This window comes from Lichenostomus cassidix, chromosome Z, assembly GCF_008360975.1.
Source record: "Lichenostomus cassidix isolate B80296 chromosome Z, HeHo_3.0, whole genome shotgun sequence".
Taxonomy (NCBI): domain Eukaryota; kingdom Metazoa; phylum Chordata; class Aves; order Passeriformes; family Meliphagidae; genus Lichenostomus; species Lichenostomus cassidix.
The window spans coordinates 48,463,914-48,477,909 of record NC_139511.1 but is presented as its reverse complement, the minus strand read 5'-3'; the positions used below and the strand labels follow the sequence as shown (position 1 = coordinate 48,477,909).

Genomic DNA, 13,996 nt, shown 5'->3' with positions numbered 1-13,996 from the left:
TTCAGGGAGTTGTCAAGGTGGTGGGCTTTTTTCTTCACCTATGTTCTATATGCTTTCTGTTGAAACATTTACTTTAATTAGCATGCTAGTATATTTCACATGATAATGTTAATTACAATGGCTCTCCTCCAGCTTCGCAGGTTGGAGAGACACAGGGCATTGATGTTTGAAGGGATGTGGCAGGTTCTCTGGCTGTTTATTAAGATAAAATTTGAGAGGGACACAGGAAGAGTTTGCATGTCCTGTGCTCATGTCCTGTTTCATCTAAACAGCATCAAGCAGACTTACCAGATGGCTCCCTACCTCTTCTGCTCTGTGTGTCCAGTTTCTTTGACTATAAGTAGTACCAGTAGCTTTCACTATGTCTGAACTTTCTCGTAACCATACCATAGTTATCTCCAATCAAAGGAAAAGTAATTATGTAGTACAGTGTTTTGCCATCTAAATGAGACAGGCTTTAGACAACAAAGCTGGTTTTATGCCGAGCACCTCCACTGATTGACTCTGTGACCACACTTGAGTTGCCTCATTCCTATAAAATTATTTTAAAAATAGTATAAAGCTTACACAATTATTGACTGGCAGAAGACAGTTGTGAAACAAAACTCAGAACTGTTAGCGCTAATGCCTGTTTGAATCTGTAATTCTGAACTGAAAAAGTGTTCAGTTACAGTGCTGTGTCATGCTCTACAGAAGAAATTAAGAATACTTCTGTAATGTCCTGTCCTTCAAATGGAGAAAAGAAACAGTTTGCATTTTATCCTTACTTTGTTTCTGTAGTGCTCGTGTATCAATGTTGTATTGATGTTCCCTAAGAATACTTTCACCTCAAAACACTGTTTTCCTTTAGGGGAAAGGTGAAAATATAATTGCAAGGAGCAATGAGAAGACAATCTCAGAAGTAACTTCTGCTTACCTCCTGAAAAATACATTTTGTTCCTGGGAGGTGGAAGCTTCTTTTTGAAGGAAGACAGTTTGATTTCTTGAATCCATGCTAAGCATGCTCATACTTCGTTAGAAATGAAATTGTTTTGTGTACTAGGACTAGGTTACAGCAATAGGGGTCAGAAAAGCAGGAACATTTGGTCAATATAGAACTTAACACAGAATTCTCATACTTCCACTGGTGTATTTGCCATTCATGAGGTGCCTGACAACTTGTACAATTTGACATTAAATTTTTACAGCTGTCTTTCAAACAAATTATGCGTCCAGACTTTTTTTTTGGTACTGTTTTGTCCAGTTTCCTTAATGGAAGGAAAGTGTTAAATTTTTATTAGTGTACCATTTTCCTTGATTCCCTGGCTGTTCACCGCACTAATCCAGAGGCATTTGAGCATGGGAGATGTCTGTGTTATTTTGCCCTCTCACACAGCCCATCATCTGTCAGGAGCTGGAGATTTCTGCCTGGGATTTGTATCATTATTGTACTGGTGAAGGTTTGGAAGGGCATTCTCTTCAGTGTGGCACTTAAACCCTAGAATAGTAAGCTTTTGTAACAAAGACCTCAGTCAGATGAATTAGCTTAATAAATATGTTATTGCTAATACACACATGCTTGGATCTTATGTGTAGATATATGCATAGAGGATTAATCTATCTGCTGATAATTGATTTATGTGATTCAGTTTTAAGCCATCTTTTGAGACAGAATATATCATACAGGTTTAGTTTTAAATGTTATTTTTTATATACTAAGTACAAATTTGTCCCTTGAGAACTAATGCCAAGAGTTACATTTTTGTACTGCTGGTATTCAGTCAGACTGATTTTTGAGTGAAGTCACTAAGGTCTCAGAGAAAGCTGTCTGAGTTTTCATTCATCCGTAGAAATTTTGAAAGCTTAATACATGAATTGATTGATAATTGATTACTGGTTAAACAAAAACTTTAACTTTTGATGGTAGATCTGTAATTTGCTAAGAATTAATTTGCTAACTGCTAGTCACTAATTTTAAGAGTGCAAGAGTATACGTTAGTTTACTTGGATTTTGTTTTTGTCATTTGTCTTTACTACATTGCTATATGTAATATTTTAAAAAATCCCAAATTTCCATTTTCATATTTTCTTTTCATTAATATTTATTTTCCAAAGTATTGCCTACTCTAAGCAAGAATTTAGGCAGAATTCTAAAGTGAGACGTTAATAAACTCTGTGATGACAGGACCACTGTAATTTCTTTTTGGTGGTAGAAAAATCTGTCAAGGAAGCAAAAATATAAATATGCTGTAGTTAAGTAAAGTTTTCTGAGGGACAGCAAAATGTTATCAAAGTTAACAGAATGATGGCTTGATTTGGTTTTTTATTAATTTTTTTGTAAATCAGAATAAATTTTTGTATCAATTTCAGTAACCAAAACTTGATCTGTTCGCTGCAGAGCAGTAGGAATACATTTTCTGTAATGAATGCATCTTTAAAATGCATGCAACCAATTTCAGTTTTAAAATCATACATGAAATTGTGTAATTGTGCCATTATTATTAAAATGATAACAAGAATCAGTAACTGCCCAGTTAAAAATCTAATTTGAATGCCTAGAATAATAAGGGGAGAAATATGATAAGTAGTTGTCAATATTAAAACAGGCTGAAGGAGGAAGGCTTCAGGCCTTGTAGTAGGTAGAATGAAACAGCAGATTTTCAGTATCCACAATCCTTTCAGTATTAAATTTTCAGTAAAATAAAATTACTTGTATATGAAAACATAGCCTTTCCCCAGCTCTCTTTTTTTTCCTGATCAGCTGATGAAGAGACTAGCAGCTCGCTGCTTTGCTGGCTTGTTAATTTTATCCCCACTAACTGTGATTTCCGATAGCCGGCCTGCTGATAGTGGTAAGGTAAATATCCTTTTTCATTGCCGTCTTGAAGATTCAGTAGAACTACATCACAGGCATGTGTAGGTGTGTAACCCATCAAAAGTCAGTGTTTTTTGTGTTTCAATGTACAACTGAGTGCTTGAGGAGAGCAATGACATTAACTGTTGACAGCCTTGCATGCTGTATTTATAACTGGCTTTTCTAGCTTCCAAGATATGCAGAGAAATTTCCTTTTCTTAATCTTCATTAGCCTGAGTGGTTTATAGCGCGTGTCCTGCTTTAGCCAGATGAATATTAATGAATTTATATGCAGAATTTTTTTTTCCCTTCTCTTTTCTTCCTAACTCATCAGATCTCGAGCCTCCTTCATAGTGGATATCTGAATGCTGTGGAAGCGTGATGTAAATTGTCTTTTGATTATTAAGGCCTAGTTTCAGGCTGTCTCTGAGGATTCTGCTTTAGTGTTTGTCTGTGGATTTGCACATCGGAGAATGCATAGGAAACAGATTTCAAAATCCCACTGTTTTTTTAAACATGCCAGGTTATTTTGTGTTGTGTATCAGGTTTTGTTCACAAAACGTTTTTGAAGAGACATTGTACACAATTGAGGAAAATTATGTCTAGGCTGTAATCACTTTTTTATATTGATTGTTATGCTCACATGCTCATAAATATTAGCCATGTTTGGTGCTGTGGAGAAATGAAGGTAATTGCCTTAGGATTAGAGCTCTTTCAGCTACCAGAAAGGATTGATTAGCATTTGCATGTACTCAAGGCAATATTGAGAGGCAGAAGTGACGAATATCAACATCAGTTATGTTCTGAGAAAGCATCAATCAGAAAGCTGTATTTTTAATACTTTTTGGGGTTTTTTTCCTTTTAATTTCAGTTACTTATGACCTGGTATTTTTATTTCTTTTCTTTTGTTGGTTTTCTCAAATCACAAAAAGTTCAGCATTTTGGTTTATGACATGGATCTGATAGTGTGTCTGAACAGGTTCCCTTTATTCCTAGTTTGGTTTTTTTTTGCAATTTTTTTATCCCTCTGCATAGAGCTGCTGGGTCTGTTTAAAAGCGTACATCCAGGTAAATGAAGCAATTGAAATAAGTGTTCATTGTCTGTGACTGTATAGTTTGGTTTCTGGGGTGGTTTTTTTTTTTTGCATCCCATGTTATGAGTGTTGTTTACAATAAATCACTATGCTATCACTGCTTCTGCCTACCTCATGGTTACTATTCTAGAAGAAAATTATATATTTTAGAGGTGGTTTTAACACTTAGGTCATTTGAAAGTTGCTTAAAATGCTGGGAAGAGAAGTTGTTACTGCATAAAGTATCTCTGTTCTGTTTGTATGCACAAAGAACTGTGTGTAAACTGGCTTTGGGAGCTGAGCACAATTCAGACTATCCTGTTTGAAAACAAACTGTATCAAAATCTGTTTTGCATGGAATTTCTTAACCCAGAACTAACACTGGTGTGAAAAAATGAATGTTTGTTGTACACTTACTGAGACAATTGGTGTCTGAGGCCATTATGTGTGAAACTGAGATTTGGTATGGGATTCAAGGTTCAGATAAACAATGCATGAATTTGGATGATAGTGGGATCCTTAGGACAAATTAATGCTTAGTGTCTTTTTGATTGCCAGTAATTCAGTTTATTATTCTCCTTTTTTTTAATAAATAAACTGAACATTTTGAGTTGAATTACCTCTATTCTGTGGAGTCGTAGGTTTTTTTGTTGTTGTTTCTTAAAATATAGTTTATTTCCCTTTGCAATATCTCTTTGGTTTAAAAATCATACTTTTTGAATCCATGGTTGTCAGGCAATTGAAGACGGCAATTTGGAAGAAATGGAAGAGGAAGTCCGGCTTAAAAAGAGAAAGAGGCGAAGAAATGTGGATAAAGATTCTGGGAAGGAGGATGGAGAGAAAGCAAAGAAAAGAAGAGGCAGACCTCCTGCAGAGAAGCTGTCGCCCAATCCACCCAAACTGACAAAACAAATGAATGCTATCATTGATACTGTGATAAACTACAAGGATAGGTGAGCTTGGAGACAGTCTGTCTCTACTGCATGTGCTCTGTGCCTCCCTGCTGATACCGCTCCCTGTGTTTTATAATGGCTTCATTTTTTTCAGTCTTAAAAAACACTTGCTGACATGGCTTTTCTGAAAATTAATTCCTCTTAGAGCCTGATGCCAAAAGTCTCACACTTTGTAGGGTTTTTTTTAACACTCATCTAATAGAAAGTTGTTGAAACACAATTATAAAAGGTGAGAAAAAATTAAGCGTAGAGTTCCTGCTTAGGAATGAAGTCATTCTGCTCAAGGTGTGTACTTAAGAGCATCCAGCTTGAGCAGAATTTTCCTTCAATTTAGTGGTTCAGCATGAGTTGAAATGAATCTTTTCAAAGACATGGCTACAGATTTATTAATTCAAGTTTACATGGGTCTCACAATGAAGGACTGAAAGATTGCCCAAAATGTTTAGGGCTCATATCGTGAGCGTCAGAGCTGCCAAAAGAAAAAGTGCAGTAATACTGATAATACATTGTCCACATCAGAGATGGAAGCCTGTTTGTCAAGAAATCCCCATTTTCAGCATAAAAATATGCTAAGTTGTTGGACCGTAGGAAAAAAATATTCCTTCTAATTTGAAATGTCGTCTGAAGACTTTTGTTTTGCAGATTTTTAAACTGCAAATTATCTATGCTTCATGAGCAAGAAATTGAGATTTAGTTCATAATGTCTTTGAATCAGACTTGATTGTGAAAGTTGTATTTCAGCTCAGTTTGTATCTGCCAAAAGTCAGTAACTAAGACTTCTTGTGTGTTTATCCCTTCTTTGCTGTACATTGAATTACTTAGATCATATAAGTGCCTATTATAAACTAAGTTAATATTAAATGCATTCAGAGAAAGTCAAGAGGTGTTAACATTAGGTGACCTGCACAGGTGTAGCAATGTATTTTTTGCCAATAAAAAACTTTCAGTCTGTGTCTTTAAATGGCAGCTTGCACTCTGCCCTTTTTTGCAGCTGCTGTTCTGGCTCTGCCTGTACAAGGGTAATTTGGGTGGTACTTGGTAAAGCGGATGTTGCTGTGATCTGTGACTTTTTTTGCACAGAACTGTTAAAATGAACCATTCTGTGATCTGTGGGCTCTTTCTAGAGTACATCAAAAAGTTTTTTATTGCATCACAACAGCATTCACAGCCACAAAAATGATGAGTGGCAAGCTGACTACAATCTTAGTGTGTTTAGCTTGCAGTGACTCTCAATTAACAGCATAGGGAGAAGTGTTTAAGTTCAGGTGTTCAGTCAGGGCTGCAAGCACTTCTGATCAGGTTATCTACTTCTCACTTTTAAAATAGCAAGCAAACCTGTTCTAGCCTCCAGCAGGGGATAGCTACTAATAGTAACTGATAGCTACTGGGGAGGTTAAAGATCTTTACCTGACGTTTGTGCCCCAGGAAGTTCCTATCTGATTTCTGTCAAAAAAAGTTAACAACAGAGCTATTATGTAGTGACAAGGCATACGCATTCCTCTTCCAGGAGCCCACATTTATGCAAGACAGAACTGGTTCCCAGTTTAAAAAGTGTATGGAGCTCTATTCTGTAAGGAATTAAAATTGCCTGTTAAAAACTGAGCTCTTCAGTGCTGTAAGTTATGTGGAGGAATTCCAAGTTTCTTTCTGTGTTCTAATTTTTTTGTGAGCTAGTGTCAAACCACCCAGTCCTATGAAAGATCAGAATTATGAATTGAGGCAGCAGGAAACTTTAATATCTTAAAATATTTGGGGTTAACTTTGTAGAGTTCAGCTAATATTTTCAGGATTTGCAGCTTTAGAATTAAGTGGGTTTTAGGCGTTGGAAGCCTTCAGCTTTGTTGGGGGTTCATGTTTGTTCAGCTCTGGGCTTTTGTGTGTGTGAAGGCAATTGGGGCAAGTATAGAGGGACAGGTTAATTGGAAGAAAAGTAGGCCATGAGTTTCATCTGGGGAAAAAAAATGGGTTTTCATGTATTTAGTATTTGAATGCTTGAAATCATCTTTGTCTTTAGCTTAAATTTTCTGTGCTAATAGGTGTTTCATCTTTTCTGTATGATAAGTCCAGAGGGCTCATCTGGGCTGTGGAGAACTGATTATGTCCCAAAAGGTAGTTAGGTGATAACCATCCAAAATCTTACTGACTTTGGCCTGAGTTACTTCGTCAAAACCAATTTTACAAACTTGTTTTGTGCAGTTTATAGGGCAGCATGAAAAAACGTAAAAAGAATACATTACTAAACTAGAAAGTCTCTGCATGCTTTATCTCATGTTTTCCCTTGCTTTTGAGAAGAGTTCCTTGTAAATACAGAACCACTTCTCTGTTCTTATTAAAGCTTTAAAAAAAAAATTAAATTCATGTTGGTCACAAAAATCTGACATTAGTTGGCTTCTTTTCTGTGGTGACAATGTGTAATGTTGATGCAGGGAAGGATTCTCCAAGTGCTTTCCTAACTGTCTAGTATTTGACTTAAGTTGTAGGCATCTGGGGACAAGTACCATCCTATCCTTCCTTATATTAAAAACATCCAGCAAAATCAACCGGGTTGTCTGTGTCAAAGAAAGGTAAAGATTTCAATAATACAAACAATAAGCTCTAGTGAACAGTATTTGCAGTGTTCAAACTTAAATGTAAAGATCAAAACTAGTTTAAACAGACATATCAGCAACATTTGAGGTAAATTTTCAGTGTGGAGAAATGCAAACCTCAGTTTGTAAACCTCAGTTAACTCCATGCAAGAGAGTGGAAGTTAGCATTGATGCCAGTTTGCTGTATATCTCTCTCAAGTCCTCAGTGCAATTTCAACCTTTTAATTTAGATTTTTCTCTTTTATGCAGTACAGTTGAGCAATCCTCCTATTTCCTTTTATTCCCATTGTGAATCCCAATGTGATGTTGATTTTAATGAAACATTCCATTAGCAGTAAGTTTAATAGTTCTTAAAGAGCCATTTACAAATAAAAAGCTTATTTTCCTTGGGTGTTTCTAGAGAGCTAGAGAGGCACTGAAGGACAGAAAACTGTAGTGAAATCTGACTTGGCTGGCAGCCAGCATTAGTTTCCTGAAATTATGGTAGCTGGGGTGTGTCTGATATAATAAAGAAAATAGTTTAAAAAGGAGAAAAATGGCAACAAATGAAAGACACTGAGAATGTTCAGCTTGGACTGCTTTAATGCCTTTGGTGTGAGAGGCATTTGGTGAATGCCTTTGTATGGAGGTCCTTGTCCTGGTGACAATACTTGATTCTTGCAGTCTCTTTTGCATTGGATTCCAGTATTGGGTGATGTGCTTCAAGCCTTTCTTTGTGTTGATAGGCACTTCTTTATCTTATCTTCATATTAGCTTTGTTAAACTGGAAACAGAGTTCATACCTCAGTGGGAATAACTGTGGGGCTCTTGCTCCAAATCACTAAGTAAAAATTATTGAAAGTAAAAACTATTGAGGTCTCTGCTACCTTTTTAAGCTGCATCTGTGTTCTCATTATTCAGCTTTCAGTATCAAACCATAAAACACGTAGTGGTATTACACATGCAGATCCTTTTTTAAATTTTACACTGGTTTGCCATCATAAGCAAAGCTTAATTAACGTAGGTTTCATCTATAATGGTTTAAAGTGGCGAATAGATCTGTAATGATGCAAAGGTAGGAGAGAAAAGATGGTCAGAATCCTCTGACTTCTAGTCATATGACCTAGTGAAAGATGTCCTTGCATGCTGACAGCAGAGAAGTTGAACTAGTTTATCTTCAAAGGTCTTTTCTCATCCAAACCCAAGAATTCTGTGATTCTGTCATTTTGATAAAGCATTTTTAGGGTACCACAGGAACATTATAAGCTAATATAAAAGAAAGAGAAGATCTAATGAGTAAGCTCATTAATCTGAGTAAAAACAAGTAAAAATATCTAACGGAAGGCATTGTTAAAAAAGAAACTGCTAAACTAGGAAGAAGATACCACAAAAGTTCTTGGAGAATTAGTGCTGGCATAGATTGCAATATATTTATGATATATATAAAAATGAGGAGTGTCCTGGCCAAAATTAAAACATCAGTAGTGGTGTGATAATCACAGCAGACTGGACAAGTTAAGTCTGGAGTAAAAGAAATAGCATGAAGTACAGTACTTCAGAGTGCGTTACATGGTATTCACAGACCAAAAATAATAAACTTTTCTTCTCATTCAACTGTCAGTTCAAGTGGAACTGACAGAAAAATAATTACCTGGGCAGAGAAGTTATTGATCAAAGCCAACTACAATCCATCAGTATTGTCCTGACATTAGAAAACAGGAGCCTTACCATGACATTATTGCCCATGTGGATGTAGAAATACTTGTTACGGGTGTATGTCATTACATGTGATACTGTTAATGCTTCCGAGTTTCTGTATACAGTACTTGAATGCTTTTTCCATTCAAGAAAGATTAGTTTACACTGAGACAAGTGTAAATAATTATTTCAGTGATAAGTACCATGGGAGAGCCTTACAAGAGGAAACAGGTTGTTTTGTTTATCCAGTCTTGAGAGGGGAAGATGATTGCTCTCTGTAAATTCACCTGGGAAAGAATGGAAGCATAAACACAGGAAGTGTAGAAATATGTAAAAATACAAGATAGTGGTCACAAGGTTATATGACTAGAAGCATTTATTAATTCATACAAGTTATTAATTAAAATTTCTGTAATCTTTGCATATGGAATAGAGGGACAGAAATAACTAAATAGGTTTGACCTTCATTCCTTGATTTAAAAGTTCTGTATGATTATTTACAATGCCAAGATCCTAGATTCTGGGACCTGGAAACATATTTCCAGTTACACATGGATCCTGATTCTTCCAAGTAAAGTATATGCATCATCTTAGCAGTCTCCATTTGCAATACATATTAATCTTCAATTTTGTTGCAATTGCTTCTTAAACTAAGATGTAGGTGCCTTTACAACCTTGTACCTTGTTCTAAGCCTGCAGTGTAAAACACCTGTTCAGAACAGAGCAAGTTGCAATGCATCCTTGCACAGACTGAGAGCCCATGGCGCAGGGTTGCTCCAGACATTTCTCGAATATCCCCAGTGAGAGAGACTCCACAGCCTCTCTGGGCAACCTGTTCCAGTGTCTGGTCACCTACACAGTAAAAAAGTTCTTCCCAATGTTCAGGTGGAACTTCCTGTGCATCGGTGTCTGCACGATCCCTCTCAGTCCCATGTCTTGGCACCACCAAATCAGTTTGGCGCACAAAAAGTAGTTAGTATGTCCACTTAAAATGCTTTAGCCTTTTAAAAAAAGAGACAGTTTTACTGGTGATAAATTTTCTTTTCAGAATAAGGAATTTTTATGTCAGGTTTGAGCCCCAGCTGCTTATCTGTATCATACACATGCGGGCTTAGTCTCCTAAACTATACTTTTCCTCTTTTGATGGTTTTTCTTTATGATTTATTTTGGAGGAAGACAAGCTGTTAAATGGAGCTTTCTTTTCCTGATTGTTAAAATTAAGTAGACAAAATGAATGATATGTCATTCTGACAGGACTAGGGAAATGATTGTCCCTCTGTAGTTGGCACTGGTGAGGCCACATCTCAAATCCTGTGGTTTGGGCCCCTCACTCCCAGAAGGATACTGAAGTGCTGGAGCATGTCCAGAGAAGGGCAGCAATGCTGATGAAGTGTGTGGAGCACAAGCCCTATGAGGAGCAGCTGAGGGAGTTGGGTTTTTTAGCCTGGAGAAAAATAGGCTATGGGGGGATGTTACTGCTTTCTACAACTGCTGTCTGAAAGGGCTTTAGCCTCTTCTCCATGGTAACAAGTAACATAACAAGAAGAAATGGCTTCAAGTTGCACCAGGGGAGATTTAGACTGGATGTTGAGAAAAACTTTGTTGAAACAATGCTCAGGGAAGTGGTAGAATCACCATCCCCAAGGTGTTGGAAAGTTGTGTGGCTCTTCGTGGTAGACGGGAGTGCTGGGTTCATGGTTGGCCTGGATGATATTAGAGGTCTTCTCCAACCTAAATCATTCTTTTATTCTGTCATTCATACTTCGTAATCCTTCAGCTTCCTTACAAACTCACTGTTTTCTTCTGCCTTGCATCAGAATTCAGTGTTTCCTGTTGGGGTGCCAGTTTCATGCTACCACTAGTTTGCATTAGCTTTGCATAAGTAGCAACAGCTGAATTTAAGAGTCTCAGGATGCTGGTGGCTCTGTTCATACAGTGATTTCATTTGTGGTCTACCTGCCATCTGATCTGTTCATAGATTTAAAGTACGGACTTGCACGGTGTATGAATTAACTTCACAAAGTCTCCTCCTGGTATCAGGTAGCCCTTGACCACATTCTGATAAAGATATAAGAAAATTGAAAGGTGGAGTTTTTGTGCATTTTTCCTGCTTGGCAAGAGACTACTTCTGTCTGTGGTGCTCAGCGTTTTGATCACTGCATCATTAAAGCCAACATGTTGAAATCTGTGCCCATAGTACTCTAATTTTGATGACACAGCTCAGGCAGAGGGTATTTTCTCTGTATGTGAAATGAATTTTATTCATACGCTTTTCAGCTGTTTTCTCATGTTGCCAGTTTTTAACTGTTGTAAAATGGAGAGTAACGCAATTAGCCATTACTAATGTAACTAGTAATTAATTATGCCAAGTGGCACTCTTGGGTATTCAAACATGCAAAGTAAATAATTCTTACTTATATCCAAGCCCAAGTTACAGAGTACATAGCCATATGTCAAACCCAGGAATTACATATTTAACTATTTTTACCCACTTCCATTTCAGTGATGGGGACAGGTTTACAAAGTACTACTGCAGACAGTTCCAGAAAGGAACCATTAAACATCCAAGGAAAATTAATCATGTCCCTACATAGCTGGGTTACTGTTGGAAGTCACTACATCAGCTCTTACAATTCTCCTCTCCCACACTTGCTTTTCTTTTAAGTGGCATCCTTGTGAGTTGCATTTGATTCAAAGTTGTAGTTTTCAAGCCATGGTTCTGGTTATGAGTTCTCTGACTCAGGCAAGCATGCAGGACTCTTCATTCTACCCACTCTAAATTGAATTTCATTATTTCTTAAAAGTTTTAAATTTGCCAGAAATACAAGAACATGTGCAGTTTCATAGTTAACTCTGCTTTTGATTCCAGTGGAGAAGGTGTTGCTAGTAGTATACTTTAAAACAGTTCTGTGGCAGCTTGTTTCAGGCCAAATACTGCCAGGGGAAACAAATACAAAAGGAGCCTCATACAAATGAGGTTCCTGCATTTCATTTCACCAAAGACAATACTGACTAAAAGGGTGGAATTATATGCTTGTATGCACCTTCTAAGCAGTTTGACAGAAATGAGACAAAATCTGAATCATTGCACACAAATATTCTTCTAAGCAAAAACATTTTTAAATAAGTAGTATTTCTTAATTCTTTTTTAACTTGCACAGCATGCAAGTGTTTTTAATGTGAGCACACATGGGACTAGCATGTTGAGCTGATGCAGTAGCACTGAACTGTCACTCACAGTTCTTTCTCAGTCAGATCTTTTAATTTATTCTAGTCCTTCTTCCTTTCAGCACGTAGCCTGCTAGTTGCTAGGCAACTGTAAGTGATTTTTACTGCGCATGATTTTTATGTTGTAGTTGTTGTGGTTATTATTTTCTAATTACATAAGTGAGCAAAAGGATTAAAATCAGAGTTGCATTAATAATTACTAATTTTTTTCCTACTGTATCCACAATACAGCAATTTGAGATTGTTAAAAAAGATCACATTTGTTTATAGTATGGGTGCACATATACAAAGGGAGCACGAGATAGTACTTCTTTGTGAGGGTAGGTTCTATAAAAATGATAGAACAGAATGAGCTGTTTTGATCTGAGTAGACAAAATTAGGCTGTAGTCTTCTGTCATGCCCTTAATGCTTTTTCTTTCATGCCCTTAAATGATTCTTGGTAATTAGTTACATCGAGCAAAAGCTTGAGGGTTTTCTGTGGCATTCTTAGCTTAATAGAATGTGGGAACAAATCACAGGTGGCTGGTTTTGCACTTGGAAAATAGAATATTGCTGTTTAATAATTTATGAGTTGTATTTTTAATATAAAATGCTGTATAAGGGTGGATGTAAAAAGAGAAAGAAATACAGCCATGAGATTAAAAACTGTAATCATCAGGAGCTATTTCAGTAGGACAAATAGGCTAAACATGTTTTAAAATTTGATCAGAATTAGTTTATTAGTGGCTGTTTCCTTTTTACTGAGGTCATTCTGTTCGGTATTATACTCTGAAGCACAGTTGAAGAAACACCAGAATCAGTGGTTTAGTCATTTTACTCAGACAGAAATTTCTGTTAAAGCTGCTGAAATTAAAACACAGTATTGATAGTCCTTCTGTGTAGCTAATCCACATTCATACTGTACAAATGTGCAGGCAGGTAAATCACAGTGTGTCATGTAATGGTGCAACAGGATACCGCTTTGTTTTGCTTTGCTTTTCCTCAGTATTAGTGCCTCGCATGTATAAGGTGGGCTCTAATCACTTACTGAATAATTTAATTCCCCCTGGGGTTCTTAATAATGCTCCTAAGCAGTCTGAATGTTTTGCAGATGCAGAACTTCTTTCACAGCATTTTATTCTCATTTTATAAATGGGGAATAGAAACTTAAGTTTTAAGATACCATTTGGGCACCAGAGATCCAAGTGCTGGTTACCATAGTGTTGTATATGTTCAGAAGAAATTCCATTGATCTCAGTTGCAGCTGTTGCTGCTCAACACTTCCCTCTATGAACAAAAAAAATCCCAAAAACCACAGTTCTCAATTTTCAAAGGAATAGAAACACACATTAATTTAGTCAGTTGTGCAGAATGTACTTAATGCATTGCTTTTCCTTGTATTGCTTCCAGTTTCACTTTGAGAGGGCAGTCTGTGATGAAAACAGGTTCTGTCATGCAGCATGACATAGACACACAGGTCAAGAACAGGAATAAGATTGGTGCCTTTAAATCTGTTGCATAAACACTTGGACAGGGGAAGTGTGAAAATAATGAATTTGTGAGTCCGTACCAAAGGAGATAGCAGATGCAGTGGCCAGAATTTCACAGTTATTTGCTGGCAGGAGAGAAATCGTAAGACATGGCCGTGACAGTCACCTGTGTGT

The 13,996-nt window shown here is 36.8% G+C and overlaps 1 protein-coding gene across 5 annotated transcripts in view; it reads left to right on the top strand.

Moving 5' to 3' along the window:
* SMARCA2 (SWI/SNF related BAF chromatin remodeling complex subunit ATPase 2) overlaps nt 1-13,996 on the top strand; it is a 119,467-nt gene that overhangs the window by 92,838 nt on the left and 12,633 nt on the right. For all 5 annotated transcript variants that reach the window (XM_085042329.1, XM_085042330.1, XM_085042332.1 and 2 more), the window contains exon 29: nt 4,642-4,859. In XM_085042329.1, the coding sequence (XP_084898455.1) occupies nt 4,642-4,859 (218 nt within the window). The remainder of the gene's footprint in view (nt 1-4,641; nt 4,860-13,996) is intronic.